The sequence below is a fragment of the Phacochoerus africanus genome, chromosome 9 (genome assembly GCF_016906955.1).
Source record: "Phacochoerus africanus isolate WHEZ1 chromosome 9, ROS_Pafr_v1, whole genome shotgun sequence".
Classification (NCBI taxonomy): domain Eukaryota; kingdom Metazoa; phylum Chordata; class Mammalia; order Artiodactyla; family Suidae; genus Phacochoerus; species Phacochoerus africanus.
The window spans coordinates 127,889,750-127,905,153 of NC_062552.1; the positions used below are offsets into that span (position 1 = coordinate 127,889,750).

General features: G+C 60.7%; 1 protein-coding gene across 6 annotated transcripts in view; it reads left to right on the forward strand.

Annotated features, from left to right (window-relative positions):
- The window catches only part of PACS2 (phosphofurin acidic cluster sorting protein 2), a 55,866-nt gene that overhangs the window by 16,068 nt on the left and 24,394 nt on the right, over window positions 1–15,404 (forward strand). For all 6 annotated transcript variants that reach the window (XM_047795138.1, XM_047795135.1, XM_047795136.1 and 3 more), the window contains exon 2: window positions 13,429–13,516. In XM_047795138.1, the coding sequence (XP_047651094.1) occupies window positions 13,429–13,516 (88 nt within the window). The remainder of the gene's footprint in view (window positions 1–13,428; window positions 13,517–15,404) is intronic.

The window sequence follows — 15,404 nt, forward strand, 5'->3', positions numbered from 1 at the left end:
GATCGAACCTGCGTCCCAGTGCTCCAGAGACGCAGCCCGTTCAGTTGTGCTGCAGCAGGGAACTCCGGGATCTTTCTTTTTTTTGAATTGTTTTGTTAGAGTATAAACTTTTTATTAGATTTACAATGCTCTGTCAATTTCTGCTGCAGAGCAAAGTGACCCAGTCTGATACATACACACACACACACACGCACATTCTTTTTCCCACAGTGTGTTCCATCATGTTCCATCTCCAGAGATTGGATATAGTTTCCGGGACCTTTTTGTTTGTTTTGTCTTTCTAGGGCCGCCCTGCAGCATATGGAGGTTCCCAGGCCAGGGGCCGAATCGGAGCTGTGGCCTCTGGCCCACACCAGAGCTGCAGCAATGCCAGATCCAAGCCATATCTGCAACTTAGACCACAGCTCATGGCAGCACTGGATCCTTAACCCACGGAGCAAGGCCAGGGATTGAACCTGCATCCTTGTGGATCCTGGGCAGATTTGTTTCTGTCATAGAAACGCCTACTGGATCCTTTTTAAAGCAGGTGCATTGGGCCCCCTGCTGCTCTCCAGGCCTCCACGTGCCCCACCCTGCCCTGCAGCCATGCTGTGGCCTCGCTATGTGGACCTGGAGGCTGAGTGAGGCGCAGCAGGACACGGCTCGGTGCGTGGGCCGTGCCCACCCTATCCCGCTCCTGGGCCTCCTGAGCCAGCCAGTCCCAGAAGGCAGGCTGGGCACGGGGGCCGCCTGGCCACCTGCCACTGCAGAGCCCCAGCTCCCACGAGGGCAGACACGCGGCTGCACAGATGGGTCAGCTCCTGGAGACAAAAGGCCCCTTAGTTTCCCTCCCACTGAACACAGTGCGTTTGGGGCCACAGAGGCAGCGCTGCACATGGCCACAGCTTAACCTCTGACGTCCTGTGCGCCTGGACAAAAACAGCGGCGTCCATGTGCCCCTGGGAGGGCCAGCCTGGCACTGGGGCGGAAACGCACGGAACGCCCTCCTGTCCTTCGCGGGCTGGGCCCGCGCAGCCCCGAGGGGCTCACGTGGTCTGTCTGTGCCCCGAGCCGCGCGTGCTGCCACCGGCGTGTATGTGGGGGCAGCTGCCCTGGAAAGTCTGCAGCCCCTCAAAAGGCACGAGCCCGTGTCGCCACGGGGCCAGCAAATCCCTCTTTCAAAAGACGAGGAGCTGGGCCCAGAGCCGCCCCCGCGCCCCCGTGTTCACAGCAGCCCAGGGCCCAGGGTCCGGCCTGAGACAGGAGGGACGTCCCCGGGCCTGCCAGGCAGGCGCGCTGGGCCGAGGCCCTCAGTGGAGGAGCCAGCGCGGAGGCCACACCTGTACAAAACGACAGCCCAGGCGGCCCCGGGGAGCAGTCGTGCGGCTGCCAGGGCAGGGGCGGCCGTAGGGGTGAGGCCGGGCTGGACGCCGAGGCGACGTCGCTTAACCGCGTGAATGTGCTGCGCGCCCCGGCTCTACACGTGAAAGTGCTACGGTGTCGGCTTTACGCTGTGTGTGTTTTACCACATTAAAGAAAAGTTTTTAAAGGGGGGCAGGGACAGTCCCAGGAAGCCAGCCAGGCAGGCGAGCCGGGGTGGCGTGTGGCGGGCTCGGACCCATGCTGTGAGGCTGGGAGGACTCCTGGGGCGCGGCCTGCGGGCTCCCTGCCCCCCGGAGCGTGCTGAGCCCTGACTCACCCTCCACTGGGTGGCCTGAAACCCCGGCGCCCTCGGGAGGGGTGCCTCTGGTCGGGGCCGGGGTGTTGGCCGAGCTCAAGCTGCCCCTGGAGAAGCCGGGGGCGGCCGGCTCTGGGGCAGGGGGTGAACGCCTGCCCCGGCGGGGCCTGGAGCCGAGGTGCCGGCATGGGTCTGCGCCTCGCGCACACTCCGGCCGACTGTGCCCGCTGCTCCCGCCCTGTGCGAGGGCCTTTGTGCTGGGACATTAGCCCTTTGTCGGCATCACGGCCCTTTGCCCGCAGCCACTGTCCGTCTCGGAGCTTTTGCTCGCGGAACCGTCTCAGGTAGTCGGTGTCCGCGGAGCTGGGGAGCCCCGGCTTGGGCGCGCCCAGCGCTCGTCCTCTGAGGCCCTGGGCTGCCCCAGGCCCTGGGCTCGGCCCCGGGGAACATACCCCCGTCTGAGGAGACACCCAGGGCGCGAGGTGGAGGAGGACCTGCCTGGTTGCCAGGGCGACAGCGTGGACCAGCCTGGCTGCAGCTTGGTGGCGGGGCCGCTCGGATCCTGTGCTGGGAGTGCAGGAGGCTGGCCAGGGCCGGTCACCGGGCTGTCGGCAGGTGCCTGCCCCTGGCTGGCGGCCACAGGACGGCTCAGCGGCGGGAGGGCCTGGGATCAGCCCCGGGCGGTCGGGGAACACTGGCTTTGCTCTGGACGGACTGCACCCTGGGCTGGAGCGCTTCATTTCGGAGGGAAGATGTCGAGACGAGCAAAGGGGGGCAAAGGCGGAGATCTGCCCGCAGACGGGCCCCGCCTCCCGAGGCCGGTCAAGACCAGGAGTGGCCAGAGACCTGGGAGGGGACAGGGAGGAGCCCGCGGCCACCAGGCGGACTGGCAGGGGGAGCCGAGGACCGGCCGGGTCGGGGCACAGACCCCGGGGCCGAGAGAGGAGCCTGGTGGCCTCATCGCCCCTGCTCTGGGCACAAGCAGACGTCAGAGTCCAGGCCCGGCAGGGTGACGGCGAGCGGCTGTCATGGAGTAGGAGGCTCTGGTGGAAAGCATTCCAGAACAAGAGTCGAGAGTCCGTGAAAGCCAAGTCCGTGGCAGACGAGGAAGCCTCCGTGTGAGGAGCGGTGGGCAGGGGAGGGAGGAGCCCCCGCCGACCCCCGGCCCATCCGCTCTAACTGCCAGTGTAACCGCCCTGCCCTGCGCTCTGTCCACCTTGTGCACAGGCGGCCAGGGGTCCCCCCGGCTGATGGTCCTGTGTCCCCCGTCCAGGGGTGGGGGCAGCGTCCCAGAGGGAGAGCAGGGGGCAGTGAAGTGGTGAGGTCTTGCCACGGGGCAGCCGGGAGAGACCACTTGCCCTCCCGTTAGGGTTGGGGAGCCCTGTTGACAGAACCCCTGCTTCGCAGAAGCTTTTAATCCAAAGGTAAAATCGGCCCGCGCTGCTGGTGAGCGCGAGGAGTGGTCTGGTTCCGCCCCAGGGCGAAGCGTGGAGCCCCCGCGACCCAGCACGCGTCTGGTCCAGGCGCCGGAGGGCGAGGCAGGCCGGCCGGTGTCACGGCCACCGTGTTCCCCAGCACAGAGCACGGGAGCCGGCCGGGGAGGCAGCCCGAGCGAGGCCGGGCGAGCCAGAGGCCGGCGCGCTGAGTGCCCTGGACCGGGAAGGCGATCCTGACACGGTTGCCCGCGGGTGGACCTGCGGATGGACCCGCGGATGGCGGGCTGGCTGCCCACGGACGGACCTTGAGGCTGATCCCACTCCTGCGAGGCCTCTGGAACGGCTAGGGTCCTGGGCGGAAAGAGGGAGGGGCTGGGGGCGAGTGGTGGGGATGGAGTCTCAGTGTGGCCAGATGACGAGAGTTCTGCGCATGGCTGTGCGGGCGCGTCTGTGCGCCTGATATCACTGAACCCTGCGTTGTCACTGCTGTGACGCAGGTTTGATCCCCTGCCCAGGAACTTCTACATGCCATCAGCGCAGCCAGGAAAAAAATAAGCAAATTTTGTGTTACGTATTTTTTACCGCAATAAAAAAAAGAGTGAGGTAGACATGGCCAAACAGTTCCTCAAAAGACGGCTGTAGCAATTAGTACCCTCCCCAGAGACGGGAAAGGTAAAACCAAGAGCCGCAGGGTTAACCAGTGCCCACCTTCAGGGGCCAGTCTGCCTGGGGTCCTGCTCAGGGGACGAGCTGACACCCTGCCTTTGCCTACCTGGGGCCCTGCTGTGTCCCGCCCAGACCCCACCCTCAGAGAGCCTGGCTCCACCCAGCCACCTGCATCCTCCTGCAGCTGGAAGGAGCCCAGGCTCCGGGAATCTGGTTTAAAGGAGGTGCCCACCCTGCTCCACAGGGACACCAGGGCCCCCTGGTCACCACGTATGGGGCCCGTCTCTGGTTGGCTTCACATGCAGGGAGGCGGGGGCGGTCATTCTTCCAGAGGGAACTGCTTTGTGCTGTTTCCAGCCTACCCCCCGACACTTGGAAGGTTTGAGATGGGTGGGCTGAAGTTTTTGTCCTGGGGCCGCGCCCGGGTGCCAGCCAGGGTTCCGAGGCAGCAAAGAGGAGCAGGAGCTTTCTCGCCTGCCACGGGGGCTCAGGAGGGTGGGCAGACTGGTCTCCCGCAGCCCCTGGGATGGTAACACGAGACATGCCCATCAGATGGAAACGCCCCTCAGGCCTGCGTGTATAAAAACGTCTGTAAAACCGGATTCCATGGACTTTCTGAAATGTCACTTGTTTCACAACTCTCAAAACCAGGGTGTCAGGAAAGGGCCTGACCCCTTGTCCCTCCCCCAAGTGGTGCAGGTTCTGGCCCGGGGGGCGGGGTGGGGGCTTGTTGAGTGACCCCGTGGGGAGGTGCCTGCTGCCCCCGTGCTCCCATTTCCAGGGTTCTTGGCTTATCTTCACGTCCCTGTCCCTCCCCCAGCATCTGTCCCGGGGCTCAGTGTCCATTCACCGCGACCCTGACGCCATGCTCGATTTGACCCCTACCCTGCAGGGCCCACAGCATCCCGTGGAGCCAGGTCAACTCCCGACCCTGGAAACCCCCGCCCAAGGCCTGGCACCTCCCTCTTCCTCCGGCTCCAGCCCTTGCAGCACAGCCTTCTGGGCATTGGTGGCTCCCGCCTCCCACAGCCTCACCAGGCGAGGACCAGCCCCAGGAGGCTGCCCGCAGGCTCCATCCCTACAGACTGCCGGGGTGGGCCTCAGGCCTTGGTGGGGGCGGTGGGGGGGCTTGAGGGCTGACTCCTGGGAACCCCCTGGGCAGGAAGTGGCTCTGCGGAGGTCACACCTGCCTTTAGTGCTTTACAGCCCGGCCTGGGGTGTTCAGGTGCCTTGGGCTGTGGGCACCTCTGGAGCTCTGCCATCACAGCGACTTCTCCTCGGTTCCTGCTTTGTAAGTGCCTAGGGATACATGGTTGTCCCCGAGTGTCCCTTGGAGTTTGCAGCGAGCATGAAGGCCCAGCTTCCCCAGCACAGCAAACCAGACCCTGAGGACAAGTCACAGGCGTCCCCTTCCAAGGGCCGGGGTGTCTTCCATTGTCTTTAGGACAACCCCAAATCAGAGCAGCTCCTCCCGCCCCCACCAAGGTGACCTCTCAGCCAGACGGCTTAATTGGAACTGCAGGGAGGGGAGGGCTTCTGCCCATCACCACTCCCAGAGCAAGACCAGCTGCTCTGAAAGCCCATCAGATACGCAAGGGCAGAGCAGGAACCATTCTTAGCTGTGTCCATGCTTGAACAAAGGGGGGCTTGCCTGGATGAGGAGGGACCTGGGCTGACTGGAGCCATGGAGGTGGCTGGGGGAGGCTGGAGGCCTCAGAAGCGGGGTGGTGGTGATGGGGCTGGTGAAACAGGAGCACTGAGTGGGGGCCTTGGGTCCATCCGCCCTGGGGGTTAGGGACCCCACAGCGGCAAGGAGGCTGCCCTGCGAGTAGGATGGTGGACTGCTGTTTGCATCAGAACCCCATGTTGCTGTTGAGTGTGGGTGTCCACTCTGAACCCCGAAATGCCTCGTCTTGAATACCAGTGTTAGCGTGAGACTGAGCCTTCGGTCGTGGAAACCCCTGACTCCAGTTACATAAAGAACAGAGCATATCTTTTTTTAAAAAATTAGAGGAGGGGAATTCCCGTCGTGGCTCAGTGGTTAACGAATCCGACTAGGAACCATGAGGTTGCGGGTTCGATCCCTGGCCTTGCTCAGTGGGTTAGGGATCCGGCGTTGCTGTGAGCTGTGGTGTGGGTTGCAGACACGGCTCGGATCCTACGTTGCTGTGGCTCTGGCGCAGGCCGGTGGCTACAGCTCCGATTTGACCCCTAGCCTGGGAACCTTCATATGCCGTGGAAGTGGCCCAAGAAATGGCAAAAAGACTAAATAAATAAATAAATAAATAAATAAAAATTAGAGGAATGGAGATGATAAGAGCAGAACTTAATGAGACAGAAAAAATCAAATACTAACAAAAGCCAGAAGCCAACTGCTTGGAAAGACTTATAATGTAGCAAACTTCGGCAAAAGTGATCGAAAGAGAAAGCATACACATAAAGCATTTCGGAATGAAATGATAGCAAGTCGAAGAACACTGTAATCAACGTCGTCAGTAAATATGAAAAGCAGGAAGGATTCTTTTCCGGAAAAAAGTATGGATTACTAAATAATTGACTTAGTAAAACAGAAGATGTGTGAAGACCAACTGCATTAAAACCTCCTCTCTTCCTGAAAGAGCATTAGAGGGTTTTATTTGTGAATTTGACCAATTGTTTAAGCAATAAGCCCTGTCTCACGTGAAGAGGTTGAGAAGATATTGAAAATGAGGTGAAGCTGTGCATTTTATTAGGACGGCAGATCCATGGAAACTCCCAGGAGCAGGTGACCTCACGAACATAGATGTGAAAACCCTCGATAAAATGTTGACCCAAAAAAATGCCCACCAGGCACGAAATGGCAAAAGTGTATCATGAAATGGGAATTATCTCAGGAATGCGTGGGTGATTTATTTAACATTAGAATATTTATTATTTTTATCTCACACACAGAGTGAAAGAGAAAAATCATGTGATATATTATATCCAGAAAAAACATTTGATGAAATGTAATAGACATTCTTAGGGATATGGAAATAAGCAGGAACTTTAGCCTGTTATAGGATACCTACTAAAGATCTACAGACCTGCACGATCAAATATGGTGGCCTACGTTTGGCTAATGATTAATCCATTGATTCATTAAAATGTGTGATTCACTTCTTCAGTTGCATCAGCCATGCGTAAGTGCTGGCTCCTGGCTGCCGTGTTAAACAGGGCAGCTGTGCATCATTTCTGTCGTCATGAAAAGCTTACGGGACTGTTCACAGCATTAGAAATATTGCCTTTAAGATCAAGACGAGAGGTAGCTGCTATTATTCTTGAGGTACTGAACAATGCGATAAGTCACGAAAAGTAAATAAGATCGGTTTGAAAGGAACAAAACGGCCATTTGCAGATGGCGTTACTGTTCAAATGGACGGTGTGCAAGAGTGTGCAGGGAGCAGTTCCGAAAGGTCAGTTGATACAAGATAAACATACAGAATCCGTAGTGTTGAAACGCCTGTAGTAATCAGTTTGAACATAAGCCAAATGATGATGTTCATAAAAGCAGCTGGCAGTTTAGGAGCAACTCGCACAAAGGGTGTCGTTGGAGACGTTCACAGGAGGCATGTCCGACCGCAGGCGCGAGGTGAGACGCCTGAGTGGGAGGACACTGTGACCCGGTGACACCTAGAGATGGCCGTTCTCCCTCAGGGCCTGCGCGTTCATCCAATTCCATGTGGGAACTGAACTTGGCAAGCACACTGTGAAGCTTCTGTGAAACTTTAAAGGAAACGAAGTGTGTTTGCGTTAAGGGAGTGTTTCCTTCGGGAGGTGCGTGCGCATTTAAATAAGCTATATGGGTTAAAGTGAGACGCAGTCCGGGTGGGTTCATGACCTCAGGGTGAAAGAGAAAGTAAAAAATTGGGGGGAGGGCTGTGAAATTAAAGAAGGGAGTATCCAGGAGGCGTTCATCGTAAAAGATATTTAATTAAATCATCACTGTCTAGAAACCCAGTCACACGACCCGTGCAGCCAGGAGGTGGTACGGGTAACACGTGGAACCCAGTGGTTCCCTCTAGACAACGTGAAGAATTCCTCGACGGCAGGCAGCTGTCAGCGCGGTAACGGGCAGAGTCAGGGACAGGCTTGGGGAGTTGCTCCGCCGACAGCGGACCCTTCGGAAGTTTCCCAGCTTTTGCTGGGAGTTGGGGACCAGAAAAACCACAGCGAGGCTCTCACGTGTCAGATGCCCCAAATCGAAAGCTGCTGTTCCTTCGGGGTGTTGTTGAGTGTCAGGGGCTGATGCCCCCCGACCCCATTCACGTTGAATTCCTACCTCGGAGCACGTCCTGTGACTGCTTGAACAAAGGCCTTCGAAGAGGCGGTTAGGTTGGAATGAGGCCCTGGGCAGGTCCTCCTGCAGTGTGACCTCGTCCTTCTAACGAGGTTAGGACGCGCATGTCGAGGCGTGCGTGCACAGAGGCAAGGCCGTCGGGGGCAGCCGTCTGCAAGCCAGGGAGAGGCCCGAACAGCTCACGACAGAGGGAACCCGCCCTGCAGGCCCCCCATCCAGGGCTTCCAGCCTCCAGAACCGTGAGAAACCAGTCTGTTGTCTCGGCCACCCGAGGACACTGACTCCGTGCTCGGGTGGGAGCAGCCCCTGCTCAGGGCCGGCAGGAGGTCACGTTAGTCCCACGACCTGGAAGCACAGTTGGACGGGTTCTGAGTGCACGGAGCTGGACCCAGCAACTCCGCTCAGGCAGAAGATGCCCCGGAGAGACTCTCAGCGGCTGTGTAGACCTGGCCAGAGCATGCAGTGTGGGTCCCTGGAGCAGACAGGATGGCCATGGTGTGGGGGGAGCGGTCATGGACTCCTGTGGTGAAGACGTGCAGTTATTCAACCCAGCTAACAGGTGGGGGAGGGGCACGAGCGCCGCAGGGTGGTGGTAGCCGCCACTTCGGACAGGACAGTGGCACGGAGTTCCCATCGTGGCTCAGCGGTTGACAAACCCGACTGGCGTCCATGAGGACACGGGTTCCATCCCTGACCCCTCTCGGGGTCTGGTGTTGCTGTGAGCCCTGGTGTAGGTCGCAGACGCAGCTCGGATTCCGCGTTGCTGTGGCTGTGGTGCAGACCAGCAGCTGCGGCTCCGATTCGACTCCTAGCCTGGGGACTTCTAGGTACCGCGGGTGCGGCCCTAAAGAGACAATTTAAAAAAAAAAAGGCAGAATGACATACACCGCACGCAACTGGGGTAAGAATTGGGTGTGATTGGCAGTCGAGGCACAGCTGGCCTCCAGCGAGAGCCCGCGAGGCAGAGCTGGCCGAGCGGTGCTGGTCCCCGCCTCGTGTCGCAGCCCAGGTGTCACTGGTGCGGGGTTGGCTGGGCACCCTGCCACGCTCGGTTGTGCGGCTTCCACTTCTGGGTCCGAGGTGGCTGCCTGGGTGCTGCCACTGCACCCAGGGGAGGGGCTCGCCGCCCAGCACGTGGTGCTCGTGGCCTCTGCTCGAGTTCCACCGCCTGGCTGCTTGGGGGCCTTGCCCAGCTGCCCGAGGCAGGACCGAGGCCCCTGACCGGGAGGCCGGCACTTGGCTAACGGGGGAGCCGGGGTCTGGGACTGCTGCCTGGCTCCGAGAAGGGGGCCCTTCCAGGTGGTGCTTCCTTCAGAGTGAGAGGTGGGGAGGGCACACGTGGCTCTGGGTGGCTCTGGTCACCTTGTTTCTCTACAGAGACCTCCGTGCGGGCGCATTTGTTAATTCCTCTTTGTGGGTTTTGTGGCTTCGCTCTGCTCTTGCTGCTTCGGAAGGCGCCCCCGAGTGCTGCTTCTCTGGGTTCGGCGCCGAGCTGGGCGCTTCCCTCTCCTGTTTGGAGCAGAGACAGTCAGAGGGCGGGGCAGCGCGGGCAGCGGCCCTTCGCCTGGGGAGACCGGGTGTCTTGGGGTAAGATGCCCCTGGCCTCCTCTCGGCCCAGAGTGATGTGCGTGCAGGGCTTTTACAGAATAATGGCCCCAGGGTCCTGATGAATCATTGTTTGTGGGCTTTTTAGTGTGTGTGTTCCTGGTTTCCTGGAGGGCTAAGCCTTATGTAGTAAGTCTCGTCCTGTCATCCAGCCTTGGGTTAAAAAACAAACAGCATCTGGGTTAAGGATGCGGCGGCCCCTCAGCCGCGGTGAAGGCCATGGCTGCGGCTTGGAGTCAGTCCCTGGCCGGGAACTTGCACGTGCAGAGGACGTGGACCAAAAAAGAGAAGGAAAGGAAGTAATAGTAGTAATCGTGTTTGTTCTGTTGACCTGGCTCGGCTTCTCTAGGCAGGTGGTCCTTTTGATTCTTTTAATGCCGTTTGCACAAATCGCAATAACCTGACCTACCTTAGAACACACACGTGTGTGCACACATGCACACGCGCGCGCGCACACACGAGAAACCCAGCCGGCGGCGGCGGTGTCACAGCCTCTGGCGGATGAGCCTCTACTCTGCGCGGAGGCCACCTGCGGCCCCTGGAGGTGTTCGGGCCCCTCGCGCCTGTGGGGTCGTCACATTAACGAGGGGTGCCCAGCTCTGCTCCTGAAGAGTCACCTCCCCGTCAGACACGCTGTAAGGAATGCCAGCGTCTAGAAACACGAGCCGTGAAAGCCGCCAAAGTAAGACGTGGAGACCCCGAGGCCTCCACCCCCAAATAAGGACTGGAAGGGTTTGGGGCCTTTTGGGGCCGTGGCCGCGGCGAATGCAAGTTCCCAGGCCTGGGGTCGAATCGGAGCTGCCGCAGCCGCAGCCACACGGGATCCGAGCAGCTGCCACCTCCACCACAGCGCACGGCAACGCCGGATCCTCGGCCCACGGAACCAAGCCAGGGATCAAGCCCACGTCCTCGTGGGTGCGGGTCAGGTTCCGCAACAGGAACGCCTGTTTTTTTTTGACGTCCAGTTGTGCGAGCTGCGTACGTGTCTTGAGTGTGGCTTGCCCTGCGTCGGCCACACCACTCGAAAGATGCTCCTGCACCCCCTGGGTTGTCTTTTTCTCTTGTCAGCGGTTTCCTTCGCAGCGCAGACGCTTTAAGCTTAGCTAGGTCCCGTTTGTTTACTTTTGCTTTGTTTCAAAGTTATTTTGATTCTTCTAGCTCCTCTGCCTTGCCGTGTAGACTTAAGTCAGCTTACTGACAGCTCCAAAGCGAAGCCTTGCTGAGCCTTCCCTGGAAATGGGTGAGGTTGTAGGTCTCTGTCGGGGAGAATTAAGGTCCCGGGCCGGGACGCTCTTGACTCCCTGTCGCAGCTGCGGGAGCTGGGGGCACGCGGAGCCTGCGTCTGCAGGGTCAGACCCGGTGCTCCGTCTCCTAAGTGCGCGGCCCTTGACATCGGCCTCAGCTCCTCGCCTCTCACCCGCCGGCCGGGTTCCCGGGGCCTCGCTGGGCGGGTCGGTTCTCAGGGCCTGTGTCCCGACTCCCTCCTTCCTCGGGCCGTCCCACCCAGCGGCCCCGTGGGCTGCGAGAGGAGAGCCTGACGCTCTGGCCTTCCCGCCCTGGCCGGGTCCTCGGCGCGGCTGTGCGGGTGCGGGGCTGCCGTCCCGTCTCTCCGTCTCGCCGCGTCCGCCCCGCGGACGTGTGCGCCCCATCGGGCCGAAGGTGAGCCCGTCTCTTCCTGGCTCAGTTGAGACTGTAATCGAGGGCGGGTGTTGGGGTTTGGTTGTGGTGTGTGACCTACTGTTTCTTTCATGCGTATCTGGATTCCGTTTGCTAATACTGTGTGGAAGATGTTTCCGCGTGTGTCCTTAAAGGAACACCCGTCTGTAGCTTCCTTTCTTACCGCTCTTGTCTGGTGGTGGGGCTGGGATCAGGGTGTTTGCTGAGCTCATAAAACGAATTGAGAAGTACTCCTTCCTCTTGTTTTCTGGAAGATGTTTTGCAGAGCTTGGGGGGGGAGGGTTTGGTTTGTTTGTTTTTGTTTTCGTCTTTGGTCTTTTGTCCCTTTAGGCCACACCCGGGCGTATGGAGGTTCCCAGGCTAGGGGTTGAATCAGAGCTGTCGCTGCCGGCCACAGCCACAGCCACAGCCACGCCAGATCCGAGCCTCATCTGCGACCTACACCACAGCTCACGGCAAGCCTGGATCCTTAACCCACGGAGCGAGGCCAGGGAGCCAACACGCAACCTCATGGTTCCTCGTCGGATTCGTTTCCGCTGCACCAAAACGGGAACTCCCAGAGTTGGTTTTATTTCTTCTTTTTTTTTTTCTTTTTGGCCACACCTGTGGCATGTGGAAGTTCCTGGGCTAGGGATGGAGTTCACACCACAGCCTTGACCGTGCAGGTCCTTAACCTGCGAAACCACCGGGAAACTCCGTTCTCCGAAGGACATGCCCCGAGTGGTCTGCAGTGTCCCCGGTCACGTCAGTCAGTTCCGCCGTGATGTCCCTCTCGGGCCCTGCTGCAGGTCACAGTTCTCCTCTCTTGCTCTTTCCTTGGTGTGGCTGGAGTTTACCCATCGCGTAGCTCTTCCCAAAGAACCAGAATTGGGCGGTTTTTTTCCCGATTCTTGTTGTTCTCAACTTCATTGTTTCTGCTCTTATCCTCCTTATTTGCTTCTTTCTCCCTTTTGGTTTAATTTGGGCTTCTCCTGGTGTCTTAAGGTAAAGCGTGGAATGTGTACTTGAGAATGTTTTTCTCTCGAATGTGAGCATTTAATGCTGCGAGTCCTCCTCTCAGGACTGCTTTAGCTGCATCCCGCCTTTCATGCCACACGAAATATGTCTGATGTCTTTCCAGGCTTCCTCTTTGGCCTGTTGGTGCAGTTGAGTTTCCCAAGGAGCTGGCGTTTTCCAGCTGTCTTTCTGTTGTTGGTTTCTAGCTAATTCCGTTTTTGTCAGCGAGCACACTTTATATGATTTCAGTTCTCATGAGTATGTGTGAGCATTGTTTTATGGCCCAGGCTGTGGTCTGTCCTGGTGAATATTAACTCCTTTCATCCGCCTTGACTCTCACTTTTTCCCCTGTAGTTTGTTTGCCTAGTAAGATGGGGCCTTGCAGAATCAGAGCAGTCCCCTCTGCTCTGAGGGACTGGGCTGGGGTCCGGCAGAGAAGCATTTGCTCAGCTCCCTCCCGGTGCTGGTGTCAGGGACTGTCAGGGGCACATTCTGTCTGTCTCCAACCTGGAGCTGCCCCCGCTGTCGAATCAGGGGCATCTCCTGCCCTGGCAAGCCCTGGTGTCTGTCACCTGGCCCCTCAGCTTGGCAGAGCCAGCACGCGACAGGCTGGCGTCACACCCTGGGCTGGGTAGGGCCCTATAGCGGGGTGGGCAGGGCCAGGTGGGGCCTGCAGGATGGGTGGACCCTGGAGAGGAGGGAGCCAGGCCCTGGGGTGGAGCCGAGAGGGCAGGGGGCCCCGGGAGGCAGGCACGCTTACTGCTGGGAGGGGCTTCCCCAGGTGCTGGTCCCCTGGTCCCCGGGGGCTTCCTGGGTCTGTGGTCCCAGGTGTCCTGTCTGCCTCTCCCCCCCACCCACCCCCCCCGCCGCCCACTGTCCTTGGACCCACCCAGGCCACTTTGCGAGCCCTCGAGGACCCTCGGATGCAGGGGCCCTGGGGATGGGCCTGGCCGGGCCTGGGCAAAGGCTCACGGGCGTCCCTGTGAGCGACCAGGGTGCCAGGGGGGCAGGGAGCCTGAGGCTGGGGCCGCTGCGCAGCAGGGCCTTCCCGAGCCTGTCTGTGCCCCTTGCAGGTTGTGCAGCCTGACCTTGAAGAAGCTGGTGGTGCTCAAGGAGCTGGAGAAGGAGCTCATCGCCGTGGTGATTGCCGTCAAGATGCAGGTGCGGCCTCCCGCGCGGGCGGCGGGACCTTCCCTGTGTGGGCCCGGAGCCCATGCGGATGCTCTGGCGGGTTGGAGCCGCGCCCCTGTGCACAGTGAGGGCAGGAGCCCGCCGTCCCGGGCCGTGGAGGGAGCAGAGCCGGGGGGACTGTCCCCCCACGCGGCCCCGCACTGTGTGGCCTCAGCCAGCAGCGCGCCCCCCCCGCCCCCCGCCCCCCGCCACCGCAGGGCCTGGCGTGCTTGCCTCTCGCTCCCAGGCTGTCACGCTCCATGTCCCAGGGCCTCCCAGGTTCCTCTTTCTGCTTTTGAACGAGGATCAGTGATTCAGGGGGGCCTGGCCCGCCTGCCCCTCCTTGGGGAAAACAGCCCCCTGCCCTCAGAGCTGCCTTCGCCCAGAGGCCCCGGGGGGCACCCCATGCCACGTGGGCTGCCTTGGCCATTTGGGGACCACCAGGTTCCAGGTCGCTTCTGGGGATGGGAGGTCTGTCACCCCGGGGCAGCCAGATGGCACCTCCTGCGACTCTTTGCAGCCAACCTGCAGGTGTGGGGCCCCGTGCCCGGCCACCGCTGCAGGCCCCTACCCCCTGGCATTGCTCACAGGTGGCACTGTGTGGCAGGAATGTCCGTGGGGGGGGTGAAGCGGGGTGGCACTCGGTGCCTATCCTGTTAGGACCCCAGGCTGTGGGCACCACGGGGCAGGAGTCCTGCTTCACCCTCAGCCCCGGGCTGCTGGAGCCCAGCACACCTGGCCCAGGCTCTGGGTGAGGGTCAGCAGGGCCTCCAAACTGGGCGCTCAGGTTGGAGCCTGGAAGGCGTGAGGCCCGTCCTTCTGGTCACTTGTCACCCCCTGAGGAGCAGGGCGCTCTTCAACAAAGATCTGAAGAAATAAATCATTTCACTAAAGAGGCTGCTGTTCTCAATTCAAAGCAGCGGTGCCAGGCTGCACACTGGGGTCGAGGGAACCGGCCCTACTGGGGTGTGGGTGGCACCGGCTGTGACCCATTGCTGGCCTCTGACGTGACCGACCTGCTCCCACTCTGGCCCTGCTCGTCCAGCGCCCAGCCCCCTGAGCCGCCCTGGACCCGGACCTGAAGGAGAACTCGGCCTCTGCTCAGGGTCCCAGGCCCCCTCGGAGCCCCCCTGCCCCTCCCCCTGCCCCCCTCCCCCGCTCAGCTCCCTTGCCAGCAGACCCTCAGGTCCAGGCCTGCCTCCCTTTGGGCATCCTCTCCTACCTGGCCGCCTGCCTCCAGACCTGGTCCTGGCCGTTCCACCCCCAGGTGCTTGTGTCTTGGTCCCCAGGAAGCGGAGGTGCTGGCCTCCCGCGCTGACCTGCCCACACACGTGTGCTCCCTGTCCCCCTGCTCCCTTCTGTGCCTGGACCCGCCACCTGCCACAGGCCCTTCGGTGCAGGGCCTGACGTGAAAGGGGTCAGATGTGCAAGAACTTTGGGGGAACGGCTGTGAGGGACAAAGGGGAACGGGTTGGGGAGTAGGGAGAGTTCCAGACCCCACCTTGGGTGCCTGCTCCCCTCCCCCCGACCCTGAAGGCAGAGGGAGGGGCACTCGTGCACCGACCCTGCCAGGAGCAGCTGCAAGCAGCGAGGCCTCGGCGCCACATGCGTCCAGAGGGCAACAGCTGGCCGCCGTCCACCAGCTTGTGCAGCCTGGTCTCAGCCCACGGGCCACCCCACATGCATGCCCAGGACCCCTCCCTGGGGCTCCCATCGGCACAGTGTCCTGCCCCCCCCCCCGGCCCTCACCCATTTGCCTGCACCCTCATTGGAAGTCACCCAGCACCACCCCTGCCGCATCAGAGCCACCTGGAGGCGGCCGCGCCTCCCAGCTCTGGGTCTGGCTCCTCCTGGTGTCCCCACGTGGTTCACCCGGGCT